The 23,991-nt window shown below is 33.8% G+C and overlaps 2 protein-coding genes across 2 annotated transcripts in view; both read left to right on the forward strand.

The window, feature by feature from the left end:
• Positions 1 to 23,991, forward strand: part of LOC144839878 (fibrinogen-like protein 1) — a 32,219-nt gene that overhangs the window by 1,144 nt on the left and 7,084 nt on the right. The gene's annotated exons all lie outside the window — the stretch shown is intronic.
• The window catches only part of LOC144839886 (fibrinogen-like protein A), a 55,616-nt gene continuing 52,739 nt past the window's right edge, over positions 21,115 to 23,991 (forward strand). The window contains exon 1 of the mRNA XM_078695458.1: positions 21,115 to 21,332. Coding sequence (XP_078551584.1) covers positions 21,238 to 21,332 — 95 coding nt within the window. The 5' untranslated portion in view covers positions 21,115 to 21,237. The remainder of the gene's footprint in view (positions 21,333 to 23,991) is intronic.

Genomic DNA, 23,991 nt, shown 5'->3' on the forward strand with positions numbered 1-23,991 from the left:
TTTTTTTCTTTTTTTTCCACGAATTTTGTTCTCAGCGTATCTCTAATTCTGGCCAACATAAGATTGTATAACTTTGTCATAAGATTGACCTGTAGCTGTAGATGTGCAGCCAAGCTTTTCGACGATGTCGGAGTTGCGCAGCGTAAGTTACGCGCGATTTTATGAATTTCTATCAACTTTTCAAACAATTTCGCCTTAAAATCACGTCATACGAGCACGTCGAATTGGACAATTCGCACGCGTTTTTGATGAAAAAGTTCAAAAATTTGTGAAAATTATGACTTTTTTTAAACAGTCATAGATTCTAAACTATGTGGTGAACTTTTTTATAATTACATATTGTGGAAGTAGATGAGTTGTAGATATCGGATCATGCATGAATATGGCTAACCGGACATTGTGACGTCATCGTATGGCCACTCGAATATAAAGTACTAGCAATTATACCCGCCCCAGGGCGGGTTTTAAAATCATAACACCCGACGCCAGTAGGCCTACCTCCCTATACTCACCAACCCCCACCCCTCTTCAATAAAACCCCACACTCTTTTTTAAAAACAAATTCTTCCCAGTACAAATTCAATTCAACTTCAGCTTCAAATTGAGAGGGTATACATAGCTACGATAGGCCTATGGTTTAAGTACTGTGTAAATAAATAGGTGTCATATTGGCTGATAATTAAAATATCTAATTTTGATACTGCGGCCCCTAGCCTTCTTTCTCCTTTCACCATCCAAGCCACAATCAACAAACCTTAACTCCTCCCCCGGAGAGTTCAAATGTAGTAACATTTCCTATTACAATTCCAATCATATAGGCTACTTCATTACGCCAGCATTTACGGTCCTCCTCCTCCCACTTCAAACACACCCCAGATACTGGGTGATGTGTTTAAGAAGGTTCCAATAAAAATTATGTTAGCCATTACTCCCAACCCATAATCCCTCAGTGGCAGTTTTCAAAAGTAGTCTAAAACATTCCCAATACAGTTTCGGTGTTGGTGATAGGCCTACATCCCCACCCCAAACTCCCAGCCTCTTTCCAGGGATAATTAAAATACTTTAACATTTTCCAACCACAATTGCGATCATTTTGATACCCCATATGTATGGTTACATGCAGAAACAGTAATTTGTAAAACGAACAAACATCGAAAGTGGGCCATTTTGACCATGCATTGTGGCCCCTAACTTGGATCCTAGATGGCGGATGATGTTCAAATATAGTAGTACAGTAACAGTAAAGAACGTGTATATGTTCAGACAGGAATGAATGTCTGTAATGAGACTAATCCAAGAGACCGATACATAGCTGGATATGGTTAAAGTACTTTGCTAAATGTGTACATGAATAGGTGTCATATTGGTTAATGATTAAAATATGTATATCTATATCTATATTTCACCAAACGCCTTCCTGAGGATAATTCAAATACTGTAAAACATTTGTAGTATAATTTTACAATTCGATAGCCTACAACCCCGATCCCAAGCAAAAATGACATCACAAACCACCCCACCCACCTCCCACAAAAACACCAGGACTCGTGGAATTTTTGTAATGTAGTTTAAAACCTTCCCGATACAATTGCGATCATTTTGATACCCCATATGTATGGTTACATGCAGAAACAGAAATTTGTATAATGAACAAACATCGAAAGTGGGGAAAAGTGGGCCATTTTGACCACATTTTGGTCCCTAACTTAGATCCTAGATAGCGGAAGATGTTCAAATATAGCTTAGAACATTCCCGGTACAATTGAGGTCATTTTGATACCCCATATGTAAGATTATGTGCAGTAACAAAAATTTGTATAGCGAACAAACAAACAAACAAACAAACAGACAGACGTACAAACTCTCTCACTTATAATATAGATAGGATTTTTGTATCTTTCGTCCTAGCTCATCACATAAAATAGAGCTCATCTCCACTTATCCGTATTCCATTTTCTCCCATTTTTTTATATTGTCTAGGCCAATCAATTATCTTTTGCATGATATACCATTTTTAAAATTGTGATGACATCATGTCCAAAAGCGTCAATAACTTGGGTCACTTATTTTCACCTATTCTGCACTGTATGTAGTACATACGTATACAATATATACTGTAAACTGTATATACTTAGACGTGAAACAAAATAGAGAGCAAACAAACATTTTTTCAATTTTTTCTCTGCGCAATATTCTAACGTATGACGTGCACGTGGCGTTTGCGCTGCGGATAACCTAACTCGTCCGTAGTGACGAGTTCAAATCTAGTTGTTCTTTCATTTGTGATGTTTGTTGTCTTAAAATACGATAATAACGAAGGAAATAAAATCCTATGCAACTCCCCGACAATTCAAACACAAAAATAACTGCTTTCAACATGTGCTGTTTACTCTCCTAACGAAAGTTATGATAACTTCAAGTACCTTGCTGTGATTGAAACCAAGATTTCATCCTGTTGTTGTAAAGGCCTATAAATAAGGAGACTTGTCAAGATCCGACACAGTCTTGGGCTAAGAAAGACCTGTATAGTTATATCGTGAGAGCAAGCTTCAAAGTCTGATACAGAATGGATTCCAGAATGTTTGTGATGGCTAGCTGTCTTCCACGAGAAGACCATGAAAGTCATGGATGCCCTTTTAAGAATAAGTGGACAAACTTTTGTAGAATGTTTAAAAAAAATAAATTATACATGAAAAACTGTAATTTAAAGCAAAAATCATTATTTTTCTGTCCCTGTGGAAGTGGACAATGTCATTCAAACTGCAAAATGGCATATTCAAAGTTTGTTTTATAAATCTTTATTTGTCATGATTTTGGGAGACAATACACTATCAAACTAGTTTGACAAAAAAAAGTGTCATCTGTCCAAATATGATAGTGATATGCCCAAAATGGTAATGATTTACATATGGGCACATCACATACAGTTTGATGGTATAGACAGAGCTTAAGAAAGTATCATAATGTTATCATTAATTAAAAATAAAAGTCACGTTTACCCTCATCAGGAACACAATTCACTTTTTTTTCATGGGTAAAAAATGGTAATTAAGAAATGGTAAAAAAAAAAAGATAGGAAGATAATTGATGAAATAACCAAATACATTATCCAAAAGATAATGAGAAATGAGACTTGAAGTATTTAAAAGAATTATTAATTCAAGAATTATAAAACAGGAATAATTGCTTTCAAATGTGATGTTTAATCTACTTACGGGAATATTGGAAATCCAGACCACTCCCAAGAATTATAAAACAGGAATTTTTAATCTCCTTTACGGAAGGATTAATTGTACACCTCTCCCTTGGTAAAGTACAATGTTTAATTGGATTTATTATTGAGCTTGGAGCATATATAAAGGAGACATCTGAGCAGGATTAAAAATATTCTATTAGAAAGTTAGTTTGATACAAAATGAATTCAAAGATAGTAATTGGCTGTATGTTGGTTGTGTTGGCTGCCAGTCAAACAATAGCAGGTATAGCACCAAGAAGTAAGTAGTATTTGTATTTATTAGGCTATCACTCTCTGTAGAGTGATAGCCTATTGTTATTGTCAAAAATTTCATTTTTTCTGCTCATTTTTTGTTGGTCGCAGATCTCGAAAACAGCGATAGCAGTTATGTTGTAACTTGGCCAGCAGATACACGTATATATTATTAGTAGTTGTGCAACAAACTTTGGTTTAATGAAAATATGTTCGCGTAACTACACACGATTTATCTGAAATTCTTAAATTGACTGTAAATTCAAAACTAACAGCCTTTTTGAAATGGACACACGGATGCTTCGTGTCAAGGGTCATCTTCCTGTATCATCAGCAAAATTAATTTCTAATCAACTTTCTACACGTTTCAGGACATTTTAAGCATTTCACATTTTTCAAAAAAGTTCGCGTTGCGCGCGCGCTTTTGCATACTTAGCTCGTATGCAGCTTAGACAGACAAAAATTTTTGCACGCGATTGTTGTTCTGTATACCTTTTATGATAAGTTCCTTTAATTTTTGATGAATTATGAATGTAAAATAATGACACACGTGTACGTTAAACTTTAAAAATCGTGCACCTAAAAATGGTTAATTTTATGCAATTTTGTGTAAAAATATGCCTATTTTGAATCGATTATAGCTCTCCCGGATGGCTGGTGAGCCCCTATCACTTATTATAAAGGTTAATGAGTTGTAAATATGAATTCATGTGAAATTTAGAATTTGGATTTTTATCTCTTTCAGCACAGTTTGTCAAATTCAATCAATTTTCTTCCAATTTTCAATAATGTTATAAATAAATAAAATAAAACATTCTCCTTCAGACACATGGGTGGGTGGTGTAAAATAAAAAATAACCGTCAACTAAACCGTTTACAATGCCAATACAGTCAACTGTTGACGCTTGTTGAACGATTTTTATCGATGCTATGCTGTTTGTATAATTGTTTTGGTGCAGCTTACTTTAGGCTAAGCCTTATAAATATCATCTGTATGATACTATGCGTTGCGCGATAGCCTAACTCGTCACCGTGACGAGTTCAAATCTGGTTTATTTATTCATTTCATAAAATCTCCAGAAAGAGAAGCAGTCTTGTACAACATATACAATCAATGTAAAATATAAATATATTAAAATGGCAATAATAATCTGTAAATGCTATCTAAATCGTGATTAAATTATAACAATTTCACAAATATTGTAGTCAATACAAAACTTATTTTTAAAATGCGACTTAACTTTCTTACAATAATTAACATAAACTAGAGGGTACTCTGAGAGTACAAACCTCCGCCTACTGTAAAATTCCCCTACATATCCCCGGAAAATAAATTTTGTTTTATTAGTTTATTAGTGTAAATAGGCTAACTGCACACTACAAAGTTGTGGATGAGAGTTTGGTGTAACGGTTATGTATCCAGTCTCTCACAGTTGAGATCGCTGGTTCAAGTCCCGCTGACGTTTTTTTTTAATTTCTTTTTTTTGGTGGACCTTGATCTCTTCAAAATTTAACCACAATTATATGATGAGTCATTGATCATTGTGGCTAAGTTTGGTGATAATCGGATAAAAACTGTGCTCTCTATACTAGGCAGTAAAATAGTTTTTTGTTAGTTGTGACATTGACCTATGACTGTGGCCTCCAGGCTGTTCACAGACACACACACACCAACATAAAGGGATGAAAATATAACCTCCTTGGCGGAGGTAAAAATAGACTTAATATAGTAAAACTGGAATATGAAACGCTTTACGAGCACGTAGTTAGAGGCATTCAAATAAGATCTCGTAAAAAGTGGTGCGAAAAAGGTGAAAGGTCATCAAAATACTTTTTGAATCTAGAAAAAATAAGAGGTATAAAAAAAACAAATTTAACAGAGAACACACAAACAACTCTGACATTTTATACATGCAGGTCAGTTTCTTTTCTGAACTATATAGATCTGAAAACGACACTCTTACAGAAAAGTTTGAATCATTTCTAGATGGAATTACTTTACTGAAACTAGATAAAAATATATGTGAAGGTATAGCTATGAGGAATGTTTAAATGCACTAAAAATGATTGAAAATAATAAAAGCCCTGGGTATGATGGGCTCTCACCTGAATTTATAAAAGATTATGTGTTAAAGTAGGACAACTAGTAGTGAATGCATTTAATGATCATACAAACGACTTTCTTACAAATAGACAGTCTGACAAAATTAAGTGTATTAAACTACCTCAAAATTTACACGACAGGAACGAGCTAAACATTACTTGTTTTGCAGATGACACAACAGTGACACAACTCAATTTTTTTATCCACAATAAACTTAGATTCTAAATAGGAGCCAAGGTGGAACACTTTTATTCCACCTAATTCATATTCGCTGGTCGTTGTGCCTCATTTAACCCTCCGATCTAATTCCAAATAAATTTTTAAAATATTGTGTTTAACTTTTTCACGACCTCATCAGGTAGGACAATGGTTGAAGCAATGTAAGTTAGTTTTAGTAATAAAAAAAAGTTATTCCTCGGCTTTCTAGGTCCCTCACGCGAACATTGTCCAACACAACACAGAATGAGGCAAGGATGATTGCAATTTTCAGCGAATTTATATCAGTGACGCTGTGGATACCGATGTCGTGTATATGTTTTCTTAACGCTGCATTTAAAGTAGATTGATGAAGTCCTCCAACAAACATATGAAAAGACGATGGAGGCTTTTCGTAAGCCTATAGCGTGGTGTTTTAACTTCCTCCTTTGGTTTATTTGGATTTGAAAATTTGCGAAGTCAGAGCCTGGTATTGCTTGGGATATCAAATCGTCTGTTGCCTGGTTGACAGGGATAGCTGTAAACTCACCAGACAACAATTTAGGAGAAAGTTCTGCGGGTGTAGACGTAATGGAAGTTTCAGTTGTTAAATCCATAATGACTGATGGACTTTTTGGGCTGATGAAGTTATCAGCTTGAACAACGGATTGAATTTCGTCGATAGCAACTATCATTGAGGTTGAGGGCTCAGGAGGAGAGAACGGACAGATTGAGGTTGAGGGCGCAGGAGAGAACGGACGTGTTTTCGAGTTGTGGTATCTTTTGCAATTTTAAATCAGCATATATCTTAATTTTCTTTTCAATTTCTCATAAATATTTACAGTGTTTAATAGCTGGGTCTCCCTTTATTCTAGATTAGGATTTTTGGATTGTGGATGGTTTCTGTTTAAGTTGTTTTTGGCGAATTTTGTTCTAGGCCTAGCCTAGGCTGAGACACAGGTAGCTCGCCTGGTGAGTAGCGTGACCGTAGGACATCAGGGTTATTCACGAGCCATGGCGTCGGCGCTTCGGAAGCAAACTTCAGTTAGCAAAAAAAAGACTAGTAATAAAAAAGACCAGCCTAATAGCAGTACTAATACTGATCCAAGTAGTCTATGTGGTAAATGTGATTTGGAGGTTGCTGATAAAGATGAGGCATTGCAATGTGGACTTTGCAAGCTATGGTTTCACTGTAATTGTCAAGGGGTTTCTAGTGAATTGTATTCTACTATCGGAAATTTAAAAGATCAAGAAATGGACCAGTTTCATTGGTATTGCAAGTCTTGTAGTAGATCTGTTAATAATGTCATGGCTGTGGTACTCAATGTCCAAAAACATTGTGAGAAACTGGAGTCAAAGGTTGATTTACTATCTAGTGAAATTGATAATATGAAATTAACTAATAACAGTATTAGTGAGCATGTCGACTATGAGAAATCAAATAAATTAATTAGCGATGAAGTTAATGAAGCCATCCAAAAAGAAAGAAAAGTTAACAAGTTAGTATTTAGGGGGTTAACCAGTGAAATTGAATTAAGGAAGTATGGGGGTAAAGTCTTAACAGAAGTTGAACTTGTAGACAATATTGTCCATATAGTGTTGCAGATAGGTTAACATTTTTTAATTTAACAACCTTAGAAGAAAGACGACATAGAGGGGACATGATTCAAACATATAATTTTCTTTCTAACAAAGAGGCTATTGATAGTGATTTACTTTTTCAAAAGTCTGAATATACCGCCACTAGGGGTCATAAACATAAATTGAAAAAGAATAATGCTTGATTAAATTGCCGTAGTCATTTTTTTACCCAACGAGTCGTAAATTCATGGAATGCTCTCCCTGCCAGTACAGTAGAAGTTGACACAACCATACTATTTAAAAGACAATTTCGGAAGACGAGGGGGGCTAATAGAGGGCCACGACCGGCCCACCAGCCTCTTGCACCACTCATTTAGAGTGGTGTACGGTGAGTTACTGTGAGTAACTAATGAGGGTAGACACTCATTGGTCTTTATTCTAAGGTCGCTAACGCCTCTGGTTAAGAGTTAAACTTGGTTCTTTAACATAGTGCAAACTTCGATTAAGTCCTCGGTATTGTTGTTTGTCGATTGTACATCAGATTGCTTAACAGCTGAGTCGTTCAACATACAGACGCTGGGTTTAAAAACGTTATTAAGTCAGGAGTCGGGAATCTTGTTGATAATTGGTATGGTATGTCCAGTGCGAGAAGGGCTAACTTCCATCTTATGTAAAGCTCCTTCCTTCATATTCATGAAAACATAGCACAAGATCTCATTGTACTGTCTCTCGTAGTCGAATCAGGTGGTCTGGAATTCTGCCACTAATTGGACTAGAAAAATAAACTCCAGTATTTCTGTTTTGTCATACTGGTATATGTCAAGCAGGTTACTCACAAACTTCTTAATGTATTCCTGTTCGTTGTTGTTCTGCTGCGTGAGAATCTAAAAAATACTAGACCCGGCCATTGCTGCAGCTGGATATGCAAATTATGTTATGCAAATGCTGTAGCCTAACGCTGGCTCTCTTTGTGTGTTGGTGGGTAATGCACATTTAAACAGGCTTAAGTTAAGTTAAGTCGTTTTGTATCTATTTTATATTTAAAAAAAACTGAAATTACTTTAGAAGTGCCTTATCCGAGACTGGGGTGAAATTTTGGAAAATGATCCTTCTGTTCAGCTTTGCTTGTCATAATTTTTTTAAATTAAGCCAATTCTTGGCATTTTGGGAAGGAACATGTAAACAGAGATATTCAGTAAACAGATGACTGGATAGATGTAAAAACTACTGTACTGAAAATTGATACTGAAAGTTGAAAATGATTTTAAACTGAAATGGATCTGAAAATAAAAATGAATTAAATCTAAAATTTACTAAAAATAATAAATATGAATAACAACACTTTGTTTTACTAAATGTAAAAACAGGAGGTGTTGTTTTTTATACTTTATGATATTTTTTTATCATTTACAAAATTGTAATTTTAGAGCGTTTTATGAGGGACTGTGGTGACATTTTACGAAATTATCCTTCTGCTGTGAGTGGTCAATATGTGATACAGCCAGGAGATGGAGGACCACAAATTACTGTGTACTGTGACATGAAGGATGGTGGTTGGACTGTAAGTATAAAAACAATAATTTAGATATTAGAGAGGCTGCAGCTTACTATTCGCAGTTAAACACTACGAGCTAACACCTAACTGTAAAAAAATGAGTACTGAATATCAAATTTTAAATTACAATACACTAAATACATCTTATCTCATCTCAAGTTCTTACAAAGTACTATCTATGGTCATTGCCAGGTAATACAAAGAAGAGAAGATGGATTGGTTGATTTCTACCGTAATTGGGCAGAATACAAAGAGGGTTTTGGAAATGTGAACTCAGAGTTCTGGCTTGGTAATGAATACATCCACCGCATAACATTTGATGGCAATTATGAGCTTCTAGTAGAGATGACTGACCACTTGGATGAAATAAAGATCGCAAATTATTCTCACTTTCGTGTTGGTACTGAGGACTCCAACTATACTTTGAAAATCCGTGGATACACAGGGACGGCAGGTTAGTATATTCAATCAATTTTTACATTTTTAAAAACACATTAAGTATACAAAGAATTAACCTTTTTTAAGGCCTTATACACCCTTTGTACCTTGCAGTGAAAATAATATTTGGACCCATATAGTGTTCCTTTAGCATTTATCACATTTAAAGGATAATAAAAATAATGTTAGAATTACGACTACTTAAACACAGTTAAATGATTGAGACCTAAGCAGCGGTGGCGTCAAGATCTAAATTCAGAGCTAAAGTCCCTGGACGCAACAGCGTTCTAGCATAATTTGAGGCTGCCTTCATAAAATTTTGGGGAGGCAACTTTTTTCATGGTACATGTAAATAAAATACTGCGTGCAAATCCATTCTTTTAATATTAAAAATAGAGTGACCTTTACATGTTCAGTTCTAACAAAAAAATCTAAAAAAACCCACTTTTTAAACACATTGCACAAGGTCTGATGGCATGCGTGACTAGACTGGCGGAACAAACCAAATATTGAAGCTACGAAGGCCGCTACGAATTGAACGCAAATTATATTAATTGTATCATGTATGTGACCGGTCCTACCATGGATTAAAGAATAGAAGAATATGCATCAGTTTGAAATCAAAGCTTCCATGACTGCCCACAATGTTACAAAATAAACACAGTTTAATTAACCGTCGTTAACAACTAAATGGTCGCGTGCCTAATATATTGCTCAACAACCTTTAATCTTGTTGGCTACCGGTATGCTTTCGCGCACTCTTATCTTGGTGGCGTGATTAATATTTTATATTTTTAGCGCTAGCTGCTATGGCTAAGAACAAAACTTTATGCGACAAATTTAATATAACTTTTCTGAATTCCAATTAAACGGTCTCCCAGAAATATTAAAAGATTATTAATAAATGTAATTACAAGATTAAATTGTAGTACCCTTTGGGTTTAAAAAAACACTCATTTTACCATGTTCGAAATCTGCCGCGATTGATGTACACTAATGTTTTTATGACCTTAAAGTAGCATTTTATGACCTGTAATAGCCCTACATCTGAAACAACAACTAGTTGTTGTCTCAGCATACATGTAAAATTACAAAATCAGCAAGGATACTAGGCCCAGGCCTTCTAGGCTTACTAGTAAACCCTATGATTTGCCGACATTGATATTGGCCTAGGTAGGCCTATTGGTAGGCTAATCTTAAGTGTAGTAGCTATCAACGTGTAATCATGATCTATATAGGCCTACTCATTGTTGTCTACTTCTTGTGGGAATAATAATACAGTAATAGACAAGGTACTTTTATGCCGTGTTTGTTCATGATTAAGTTTGCCCGGTTTGCGTCTACTTTTCAAAACGAAACGAGCGCTAGAAAGTAGTAGAGTCAGTGGTGACGTATCGCTATACATAGCCAGCCAATCCCAGATCAGGGATCGCAGTTTTCTTTCGATTAGACCATGTGATTGGATGTGATGTGGATGACATAACTACTAGCCAATCACCAGGAACTACAATTTAAATATAATCACATCGATAATTTATGAAGAAACCACTGCTTATGCCATATATTAAAAACATGTTTGTTGTACGTGAGAACAGAAGACACGATAACAACATACATGGTCAAATGCATAATTTAATATTCTATAGATTAACGCAATTTTTAATGGCAGCAGGTGGAAGCCCAATATGATAATTCAAATATAAAAATTGCATATTATTTTATTAATATTACCAATTACTTAAAATTACCGGTCGTAAGATAGTGAACTTTTCGTAGTCCGATTGTGATGAAACTAAAACAGAAGTGTTCAGCAATATATTGTTGTTGCTGAGATATTCATATGGCTAATTTCTTGACCAGTGGTCAGAAAAGGGATTTCTGTCCACTTTTGGCAAAAGTTTCCCATTAGAGTGAATAGAAATATTGGTCTTCTGAGTAGATTGGCACAAATACAATACATCCAGTAGTTACCAAGTTACGTAAAGTCTTAACTTTGACCATATTGATATTTTGGCCACTGTACTGACCAAGCATCCCAATTTGTTTTCGACCAACAGCAAAAAATTGATTTGTATTGATATAAGGAAGCAAAAAAACATTGTTGGTATAGTTTGCTAGAGGGTGCAAGTGAACCCTTTCTGGCTCCCCAACTATATTTCGGCACCAATGGTGGAAAGAAACAAGACCGAATGTTAACAAGGCCAACAGCCATTAAGTCGCGTGCTACAATGCATAGTGATACCGGACCGACAGACAGACCGACCGACCGACCGACATAGTAAACTATACTGACCGAAATTACTGAACATGTTTAAAAATGTTGAAATGTTTAAAAACATTTATATTTTTTAAATTTACACGTGCGTAGCCTGTCACTTTTGACGTGCTCGTATAACGTAATTTCGAGTTGAAAAGTAAGTCAGAAATCGGGCAAAAAGAGTGCGCAATAACATTTAACGCGCAGTGCGCGCGCAAAAATCTGCGCACTCATGGCAATTTTGTAAACGCTTAAAATTGCCTGAAACGTACTCTTATTTCATCGAAAATAAATTTTGAAAATTTTAAGCGCGCGTACGCATGCGTTACATGCGCTACGCACGTAATTGTATTGCCATATGATGATTTATGCCCTGAAATTTATGAGTACCAAATTTTATTTAATTGTGATTCATGGTTGTGAAGATATGATTACAAACGTGATTTCGTTAAATCGTGCGTAGACCGCGTAATTTTTTATTGCGCACCGTGAAAACATAACCACATCGATTCCTGGCCATAAGGAATATTCTGTGAAAAATTGACTTTTTTTAGATTAAACTGATATCAAGATAAGGTCAGAAAGCGATAAAACGCATAGTGATACCGGACCGACAGACAGACAGACAGACAGACAGACAGACAGACAGACAGACAGACAGACCGACAGACAGACAGACCAACCGACCGACATAGTGAACTATAGAGTCGCTTTCACGCGACTAAAAATACTCACCAAACAAGGGTAGATACATGTACTTGTTCATTAATAATCGTAATCAAAAATCGTGCAAATATGTTAAAAACAATAAATTTCATTCAAATAAATGAAATAATGTAAAAAAATTCTATGAAGCATAAAAATGGCTTTTTTATTTATTTGAATATATAAATATGTGAAATAATAATTTGATAGTTTGTGAACAAGCTTGTTTGTAAAAATTTTCATGATTTTTGCTAAAAGTTGTGTTTCAATAATTATGAATGATATATAATATATATATATAATCTATATATAAATTTACGTAAGGGCAAAATTCGGTAAATCGCGGGTTATTTCTAGAATTTTTACTCGATGGTATATAAAGTTGGTTCGTACTGATTTTAACCACCCTGTTTACTAATTAAAACAAATTTAGGTTCAACGATTTCCCCCAAATAGGGTGTTTTCCGATCGTGGTATACACTGTCTAATGGATGTCCATCTTTAAAAATACCCGCACACAATAATACGAGAATGCTTCGCATTTTCCTATCTCCTCCTACGATAATTGTTTTTATTAGCTGAAAACCGGTTGAACAGGTCGAGTACAGCATCATAATGTTGAAGAAAGGCTGATTTTCTTTTAAAAAAAATACTATTTTGATAGATTTATTATGCATTTATACAAATGTATTGATTTCCGATGAATGGATATAGCATTGCAATACTATTTATTTTTATTCGGAATCGGAATTTCCGACCACCATTTTCATGACGCCGACCACCGCTATATTTACGCATGTAGATCGTAGCCTATTGTTCGTATAATTATTGTTATTATAATTATCAACGCGTCGATCGTAGGGTGGTTCGTAGGGTTAATAAACAACATTGTCATCGTCTTTAGAAAACACATGGACAACGCAAATTAACAATGTACTGTTCACTAATTAAAATCGGCGCCGCCTAAAAATCCTACCTAAAGGCTAGGCCTAGTAGGAGACGACACATTTTGGTGGTTAGCCTAATTTAGCCGGACGAGACGACATCGTGCGCCGAATCAACATCGGAGTGGAGTCTAGTTTCAGCGGCCTAGGCTTACGCTAAATTATTTAATCCTACCTTGACTAACGAATTATAAATATGCCAACGTAAACATAAACAAAATATATGCAAAATCAATATATTCCATGTTAAGATTTAACAATTATTACGACATGTCACTGTGTAATGAAAATGGCCCTAGTATCCTGTAGCTAACCCCGACCATAATTAATTTTGAGTGAAAAAAAACATGAGTTAATTTAGAGTAGAGAGTATAGCGTTTCATGTCATGTGACACAAAATCTAGGTACACGATCTTCGTCGCTTTCCAGGCCTTCCATATGATCCCCAAAAAAATCTAGGTCTGTGTGCGCGATCAACGTTCCGATACTATATTTAGAATTTTAACAATCTTTTTGTTGTCGGCATCGTTTCTGGATCGACTGGACGTTTTATTTTTAGAAGTTGGCCTAAGCCTATACTACTACTACTACTTCATTGTAGTTTACCGTGTGGTGCCATCATGCCTCTACCGTGGGAAATTTATTTATATATTCGCTGTCGAGTCGAGTAGATAAAAAAAACACCACGAAAAAACGATTACGATTAATAATTGGACTGTTACTGAAACGGGCGGTTCTGGATGGTAATTGTGAAATTTTGTTACTATTACAGCCACTTTTGCAAAGACAGATGTTAACGAGATAGGTCTTAACTTATCAATTTTTGGTGGGTGTACCTTGGGGATAGGAACAGTCACAGCTGATTTTCATTGGGAGGGGAGACTTCCTTCCCTAAATGAGCAATTTAAAATATTAGTAAGGGGTTCACTTAACTCAAGGGCAAACTCTTTAAGAATTAAGGGGGTATTTTATCAGGTCCTGCTGATTTATGTGGGTTGGTTTTTCTTAACTTATTATAAACCTCCCATTTATCTTGCTGTACAGGATTGTTACATGGCAAATATGCCGGTAAAATACAATAGTCTAGTGGGGGTATGTCATTATTAATGCTAGCAAACTGGGAATTAATTGCATTAGCGATATCTATGTGATCAGAGGCGGATATGTCTGTAACATTAATATTTAGATCTCGACCCATTTTAGATGATGTTAAATCTTTAATTTGCTTTACTTTATTTCATAACAGATGAAATTCATTACGCTTATTGATCAGCGATTGGGCGTTCGTTAATAAGAAATTAGGCAAAAGTTGTTGCTTATTCTTCTCTATCGCTAGCCTATTGTTATCCTGCTTCGGTGAAGTTGCAATATGGATAATAGTTCTCACAGTGGTTCTATTACCCTTAATAATGTGAGGCCATTTAGATTCAATCGGGAATACATTAAGTATGACAGGGATCCTTCGCCGTGCTTTCCACCCTGCTCTCCTTCCTCTAGGCCTAGCTCTGAACACGCTTCCAGATGCTGTTAAGTCATTGCAAGTGCCGGTGGTATTCTGCTTGCACATTGTAGCGGTCAGCGGAAGAGGGGTAGCCTAGCCTATGTTGCAGGTTGTTAGTTGGAGAGTATAACACGCAAAAAACAGTTCTCAAGACTAAAAAACATGAGACAGCACAATCAGGCACAGTTACTAACATAAAAAATCGTCAAATTACATCAAAATAGAACTACGAACTAAATAACACACTAAAAAAATGTTAATGTTAATAACAAATACAAATAGATTATAAAAAAACCATTTATATAATTGTGTTATGATTTAATTTTTGCCATACCATTTTAGTAATAAATTTAAATCAATTATAAAATAAATTATGAATTATAGGATTGTATAATTATTATTTTCCCTTTTTATATCAAATATCTTTTATTTTATAATACCAAGAAAAAAATATTTAAAAATGAATTTTAATTTAAAGATTGATTAGTAAACTGAAAATGATTTAATATTTTGTTTGTTTAGGTGACTCTTTGGCATACCAGGATAGTCAAAAATTTACAACGTATGATAGAGACAATGATAAGAGAAGCGGTAGTAACTGTGCTGAGACATTCAAAGGTGGTTGGTGGCACAATAACTGTGTTATTTCGAACCTGAATGGCCTTTACCTTACACCAGGTACACATGATGGCAAAGGAATTTCCTGGTCATCAAACTATATCAGTCTAAAAATGACAGTGATGATGGTTAAGAGAGCACCATAACAAATCAGAATATGTAATCATTAAATATTACTTATGAATTATTAAAGTTTAGAATAATATTTAGTTCATCTTTTGTTTCTTTTAGCTATTTTTTATTTTATCTTTAAATAATTATTTTATATTATTATAATAAAAGCTAGTTAAATTTAATCTATTACTATTATTATTATTAATTTTATTATTAGCATTTTAAGTTATATAATAATGAACATGTGCTATTAATTCTCTTTAAAAATCAACTATATTTTCATATCAATTAACTGTTATTTTTAAAAATTATTAAATATTATCATTATTATTGTTATTATTCTTATTATTAATTTTATTATTATCATATTAAGTTATATAATAATAGTAACAATGAACATGTGCTATTAATTCTCTTTAAATATTATATCAAATAATATAGTCAAGTCATATCAACTTTTGATTACAATAATTGATTGCATAAAATTATTAATTTTATTATTATTTAAATTTATTCAAAAGTAACATTATTATTATTCCTTGTTTTTAATTATCAATAAAATAAAATTGATATCTAAATCAATAGATTTAGTATTTCTTGTATTTTCATTAATGATAATTAGTTTAATTTTAGGAGTATTTTCAGTAGATATTTGCTGCAGTTGTTGAATCTTGTTTTGAAATGATGAATGAATGTAGGCCTACATGTTATATATCTTATAATATTGGTTTTGATCAAAGAAATTAGTGACATAAGCAAACACAAGATGAATGTTTATGTATTTTCCAAGGTAAAGGTGAAAGTAAATTTTTCATGTAGTGGGGCCTGCAAAGCAAAGCGAATTTTGTTAAATGACAACCCTAGATGACTGGAAATGGTAATCTCGCACGTAAAAATCATGATAAACAGCACCTCTAGTTGGCCAGAAATGATAATAATAGTGCACTCGCAATTGACAAAATGATTGTAGCATACATTTTCCACCGGTAAACACACAAGACTAAGGACAGCATAAATTGCGTTCAATGCTAACATCAAGGGGTTCTCCCGAACCATACAAAGTTCCCCTGGCTAGGGCCTGAATAACATCGCTAAGTGTATAACATCATTTGGACTGCCGGTACATCAAAGTTCACAGTTTTTCAGTCAAGTTACATACTCTTTTGCAAACTACAGAAAACTAGCGTCGTCGTAGAACCAGTTGGTAGGTAAATCCATGTTCTACCCATCATTTTGTTCTCATGGCCCAAACATTGGGTCGCGATCCATATGTTGCGAAACGGCGGCCTAGTCAATATTTTCTCAATTGTGGATTCAAAAATCTAATTAAATAAAAAAAACCAAAAGATTGGCATTGATACAGCAACATCGCCCTCTATCAATACTTTGATTGATAATCTCAATGAACTATATGATATTTCAGTCTCTAAATAGCTATTCTTAAAGTTGGACCTTTCGCCAACTGGACCTTTCTCCAACCATTTGCCAAACACTTTGACGACTGGATATTTTTGCACATGTAAATATTGTCTCGATATACTTAATATAAAAGTTATTAACTGACATGCTAGAACATTTAGAAATTTAAATACGAGCCATTTTAAAGCCATTTAACATGGTTTTAGCAATTATAGGCTATATGGCAGAATTCAAGTAATCAAAATGTTGAATAGTTCAATTTAATTCAATTTACATTTAGGTAAAACTTGGATTTTAAAGCATCATACAATAAGATGATCATAACGTATGTTATTATTCAAATACAGTAATGAATATTTATGAGTGTAATGGTACAAATAATGGCGTTGCCTCGTTGATATATAACCTTTCATCATTCACCAAATGCCATTATTTGTACTATCTTTATTTAAATCAATGCATATAACCTATAATTCGTCATAGTGACGAATTAAATACATGAATATAAAACATTCATTATTTGTTTTATATAACATCTAAATAGCTTCCTGTCATTTGAATCAAATAAAAGGTAGCCCTAGCCAAGGCCTATATTTCATTCACATTGATTAAAACAGTAGCATTTGGTTTTTAATATTATATTAAATGTTATATTTATATGGATTTTATAAATACACCTATTTTAATATGTTAATTATGTCAACAAACGACCAAACAATCCTAGGCCAGCAAGGCTAAAACGTCTAGGCTAAGCCTAATACTAACTAGTAAACAAATACTAATAAGTAAACAAAGAATTAACCTTTTTTAAGGCCTTATCACCCTTTGTACCTTGCAGTGAAAATAATCTATGGACCCATATAAGGTTTCTTTTGCATTTATCATATTTAAAGGATAATAAAAATAATGTTAGAATTACAATTACTGCTGGGACAGAATTTGAGACATGTACTGTACTATACCCAAGCAGCAGTGGTGCAGGATCTAAAGTCCACGGAAGCAACAGAGTTCTAGCGTAATTTGAGGTTGTCTTCATCAAATTTTCATGGTACATGTAAATAAAATACTGCGTGCAAATTCATTCTTTCAATTTTAATAATGAAGTGACCTTGAAAGTTCTTTATCGTAGTTATGTAATAAAATATAAATAGCGAAAGAGCTTATTTATTATCCTATAGAAAATGGAAATAAAAAATCAGGTACAAAAACGACTTTAAATGTTCAGTTCTAACTAAAAAATCTAAAAAACTCACTTTTAAACACATTGCACAAGATCTGATAGCATGCATTACTAGAATGGCGGAACGAACTAAATATTGAAGCTACGAAGTCCACTATGAAATGAACGCAAATGATTTTAATTGTATTGTGTATGTGATCGGTCCTACTAAACACAAAACGGAAACAAACAAGACAAGCAAGGTCTCAGAATTAGTGGGTACACAGGAAATGCAGGTGAAGGCATTACAAATTAATTTTATCAGGGATGTATTCAGTGGTAGGAATTGGAAAAGCTTTGAGGGAAATAAAAACAAAATAATGAAATAAAAATACTAAAATATTACTTTAAACTAAGCATTCACTCAAACCTGGGTGTGCTCCAACCAGAGTGTGAAAAAAAACTCAAACCAGAGTCTAAAAAACCTAAGTGTGAAACAACACCTAAAAACCCAAGTTCGAAACAAAATAAGACTGACCACTCTGAAACAAACCTGATCTTTCTTTTGTTAGGTGACTTTATGGCATACCATAAGGACAGACCGTTTTCAACATAAGACAGAGACAACAGTGATGGAACGTCTAGTAAGAACTGTGCTGAAAACTCCCAAGCTGGTTGGTGGTTTAAAAATTGTTACCACTTATCCCTGAATGGCCTTACCTTACACCAGGTACAATTGCAGCTGCCAATTATGACAAAGGTATATTGTGGCATCATTTCAAGGGAACTAAATACAGCCATAAGATTACACAGACGATGGTTAAAAGAGCACCAAAAGGAGAACTTTAACTATGTACAGTAGTAATTGTATAAAATATTTAATAATTTTATAATCTATACTGGAAATTACTTTACCTACTGACACAGCAAATAGTGCAAGAGATTGTTTTCTTAACACAACATTTTAAATGATTTAGTAACTTTAGGTTTTTACCAGAAGAATCTAATGAAAACCAATCACAGATTTAGTGAAATTTTATTATTATGTAAGTGAATTTTGCATGTGATTGCAATTGTTGGGAGTTAAGAACTTAATGTGTTGTTTGTAATATTATTATTGTTCTTTCATTTGTGATGTTTGTTGTCTTAAAATACATACCCAACAGCATACATGCCAACATCTGAAGTTTAAAAAACAGGAGGTGGTTTTGTTAAGGCCAACAGCGCCCTCTATCTATTATAAAGAGGTATGAATTGCAGTGTGTGACGTCACAAGCAGTATGTGAGGGGAATCCCCTTTCCGTCGAGAAAAAAATCAGAAATTCGTACAAAATAATTAATTCCTTCAAAATCAACATTTCCAAATTATTGGATTCATTATCACATAACGAAAGGAAATAAAATCCTATGCAACTCCCCGACAATTCAAACACAAAAATAACTGCTGATACAGAATGGATTCCAGAATGTTTGTGATGGCTAGCTGTCTTCCACGATCAGACTATGTAAGTCATGGATGTCCTTTTAAGAAAAGTGGACAAACTTTTGTAGAATGTTTGTTTACCGTATTTTTGAAAAAATAAATTTACATGAAAAATCATTATTTTTCTGTTCCTGTGGAAGTGGACGTCATTCAAACTGCAAAATGGCATATTCAAAGTTTGTTTTTGTCGTCGTTCGGGTTCTATTCTTATGTCTTGTCAGGGCGCACACACCAGAAGTAACGACGATACAATAAAAAGATTGGTTGCAATTTGGTATTCTTTATTTATGAATAAGTACTCAAAGTGAAGAACACAACAGCAATGAAACGAAAATAAAAAACCCCTAAAATACAATCAGAGAAATTCTTTAACAAAATGTATTGAAGTTGACAATACATTATCTGTCTCAACTATATAAATATCTACTCAAAACAAACAACAAGTTCTTAACATTTCTTTATCTATATAACATTAAGAATATTTCTGATAAAATCATTAACTAGGCCTAAATCAGTAGCATTGTTCCCATAATAATAATACATGTATTGTTAATATCAACAATCTAGCACTTGGCCATTCCGACTTACCCAACTAGAGATAAACTATCTTAAATCCTCAACTCAAGAAAATGACGGTACAGTAATCCTCCAAATTTCAATCCCTCCAAATCTCACTTGTGCAAAACACTAAAAACAATAATCAATATAAGCAACAATAGTATAAACAACCAACCTAATTATCTATTACTCTTCTATGCAACTTATAATTAGCTCAAAACTCTAAAAATATTCATTTAAAATCTGACGCTATAGATCCACATGGGCACAGCCATCTTGAATCTTTGTTTCAGAGCCATATATATAAAGTTTGTAATGTAAGGTATAACAACGTTGTATAAATGTATAAATCGTAATTTAACAACCAAGCTCTAAAATTGAACATCGTCATATAACACTTAATTTTATGAACTATATTATTACTCTGTTCTAGTTAAGTTTGAATGAATTCAGTCTACGACATTTTTATAAATCTTTATTTGTCATGATTTTGGTAAACTAGTTTGACAAAAAAAAGTGTCACACTTTTTTTTGATCTGTGTGATCTGCCCAAATATGGTAGTGATATGCCCAAAATGGTAATGATTTACATATGGGCACATCACATACAGTTTGATGGTATAGACAGAGCTTAAGAAAGTATCCTAATGTTATCATTAATTAAAAATAAAAGTGATGTTTACCCTCATCAGGAACACAATTCACTTTTTTTGTCATGGGTAAAAAATGGTAATTAAGAAATGGTAAAAAAAAAAGGATAAGAAGATAATTGATGAAATAACCAAATACATTATCCAAAAGATAATGAGAAATGAGACTTGAAGTATTTAAAGAATTATTAATTAAAGAATTATAAAACAGGAATAATTGCTTCCAAATGTGATGTTTAATCTACTTAAGGAAATATGGGAAATCCAGACCACTCCCAAGAATTATAAAACAGGAATAATTGCTTCCAAAGGTTGAATGTTTAATCTCCTTTACAGAAGGATTAATTGTACACCTCTCCCTTGGTAAAGTACAATGTTTAATCGGATTTAGTATTGAGCTTGGAGCATATATAAAGGAGACATAGCAGGATAAAAAATATTTCTATTAGAAAGTTAAGTTTGATACAAAATGAATTCAAAGATAGTAATTGGCTGTATGTTGGTTGTGTTGGCTGCCAGTCAAACAATAGCAGATACTGATGTATGCCCACTAAGAAGTAAGTAGTATTTGTATTTATTAGGCTATCGCTCTCTGTAGAGTGATAATTAGGTTATCGCTCCCTGTAGAGTGATAGCCTATTGTTATTGTCAAAAATTTCATTTTTTCTGCTCATTTTTTGTTGGTCGCAGATCTCAAAAACGGCGATAGCAGTAATGTTGTAACTTGGACAGCAGATGCATGTACATATGTAGTTGTGCAACAAACTTTGGTTTAATGAAAATGTTCGCGTAGTGTAATATAGTGTTATGAGGTTTCTGACTTGTAATGAAGACTCTTACTCGCTTGACTGCAGTAACACATATATTGTTTATTCAATAATACTTGATACAATATAATATACAATTATAAGTATAAGGATAAGGAACAGAGGATTAGGTGATGCTGTTGGTGAGATGTGAGGTGTGTAGGTCTGCTTCTGAGGAAGTGGCTGTGAGGTGTGTGTGTGCTCCGTGAAGTGGCTGTAAGGTGTGTCTGGGCTCTTGGGGGTATATTGGCTTCGGTTCATTTGCATACACTATGTCAATTACATCATTTATGGAGCTAATGATTGATCTTATCTGGGGAGGTTACAATGATGAATTGGCCCTGTCGAATCTTTGCTTAAAACTGTCAATATCTAATTGTTTTACGATGGGAACGGTTAGAGAGGTCAAATAAACTGTTTACTTTTGGGATTTAATTATGAGCTAAATGGACTTTTAAAACATCTGGACAAACTCTCCTCTGGACTTTCTGGGCCAAGTTTGTGAACTTATTTGAATTCTGATACAAAGGTTGATTTCTCAATTATAAATGTATATCATTACATTACATCCCTCTGTTTCCCTTTTTTTTAAAAAATCTATTTAAAATATAAAAATGGTTATAATAGTGGCATGCAAAATTAAAGTTATATAAAAGAAAAAAAACATTATTATACATATAAGCAAAAATTGAGTTAGCCAAAACCATTGACTCTGAAGTGTAACCTTATCACTTTCACTCTCTCTCTTCTCTCTCTTAAAAAAAATTGAAATTAAAAATGAATTTGGTATAAAAATTCACGGATTCGAGTAAATCAAACAAAAATCAGTTAAAATAAAAATACAAAACTTATTGTCCCTTTGACGTCAATATAACAAGGTAAAATTGGAATATGAAACGCTTTACGAGCATGTAGTTAGAGGCATTCAAATAAGATCTCGTGAAAAGTGGTGCGAAGAAGGTGAAAGGTCATCAAAATATTTTTTAATCTAGAAAAAATAAGAGGTATAAAAAAACTCAAACAAATTCAACAGAGAAATCACAAACAACTCTGACATTTTAAACATGCAGGTCAGTTTCTTTTCTGAACTATATAGATCTGAAAACGACACTCTTACAGAAAATATAGAATCATTTCTAGATGGAATTACTTTTCCGAAACTAGATGAAAAAGATAAAAATATATGTGAAGGTATAGCTATGAGGAATGTTTAAATGCACTAAAAATGATTGAAAATAATAAAAGCCCTGGGTATGATGGGCTCTCACCTGAATTTATAAAAGATTCTGGGTTAAAGTAGGATAACAAGTAGTGAATTCATTTAATGATCATACAAATTTGGTGAATTAACAAAATCTCAATCTCTTAAATGCTATACACAAAGGGAAAGATTTACCCCGCCACTCACGAGATAATTGGCGTCCTATTAGCAGTCATTTAAAGATAGACTATAAAATTCTAACCAAATGCTTAGCAACGAGAAGTTATTCTATTATTAGTTATGATCAAAGCGGTTTTGTTAAAGGAAGAAATATACACTAAAATATAAGATTAATTGAAGATATCTCAAGAAACTCGAGAATAATGCTATGCGTTGATTTTAAAAAGGCATTTGACTCGATTAATAGGCGATATTAATAGATGTTCTCAAAAGACTAAACTTTGGAAAAATCCTTCATTTTAATCAATAACGGACATGTGTCTAAATTCTTTAATGTCGAAAGAGGACAGGAACGAGCTAAAAATGACTTGTTTTGCAGATGACACAACAGACACAACTCAATTTTATTATCCACGATAAACTAATAGATTCTAAATAGTTGCCAAGGTGGAACACTTGAAATCCACCTAATTCATATTCGCTCCGATCTAATTCCAAATAAATTTTTTAAATATTGTGTTTAACTTTTTCACAACCTCATCAGGTAGAATGATGTTTGAAGCAATGTAAGTTATTCCTCGGCTTTCTAGGTGTAAAGTCCCTCACGCGAACTCTGTCTGGCCACGATTCAGGTGATGAGATGATCAGGGTATCAGATTCATTGTCCAACACAACACAGAATGAGGCAAGGATGATTGCGATTTTTCAGCGAAATTATATCAGTGACGCTGCGGATACCGATGTCATGTATATGTTTTCTTAACGCTGCATTCGAAGTAGATTGATGAAGTCTTCCACTAAACGTATGAAAAAGCGATGGAGGCTTTTCGTAGGTCTATAAGCGTGGTGTTTGAACTTCCTCCTTTGGTTTATTTGGAGTTGAAAATTTGCGAAGTCAGAGCCTGGTATTGCTTGGGATATCAAATCGTCTGTCACCTGGTTGACAGGGACAGCTGCAAACTCACCAGACAACAATTTAGGAGAAAGTTCTGCGGGTGTAGTCGTAATGGAAGTTTCAGTTGTTAAATCCATAATG

Source organism: Antedon bifida, chromosome 4, assembly GCF_963402885.1.
Source record: "Antedon bifida chromosome 4, ecAntBifi1.1, whole genome shotgun sequence".
Taxonomy (NCBI): domain Eukaryota; kingdom Metazoa; phylum Echinodermata; class Crinoidea; order Comatulida; family Antedonidae; genus Antedon; species Antedon bifida.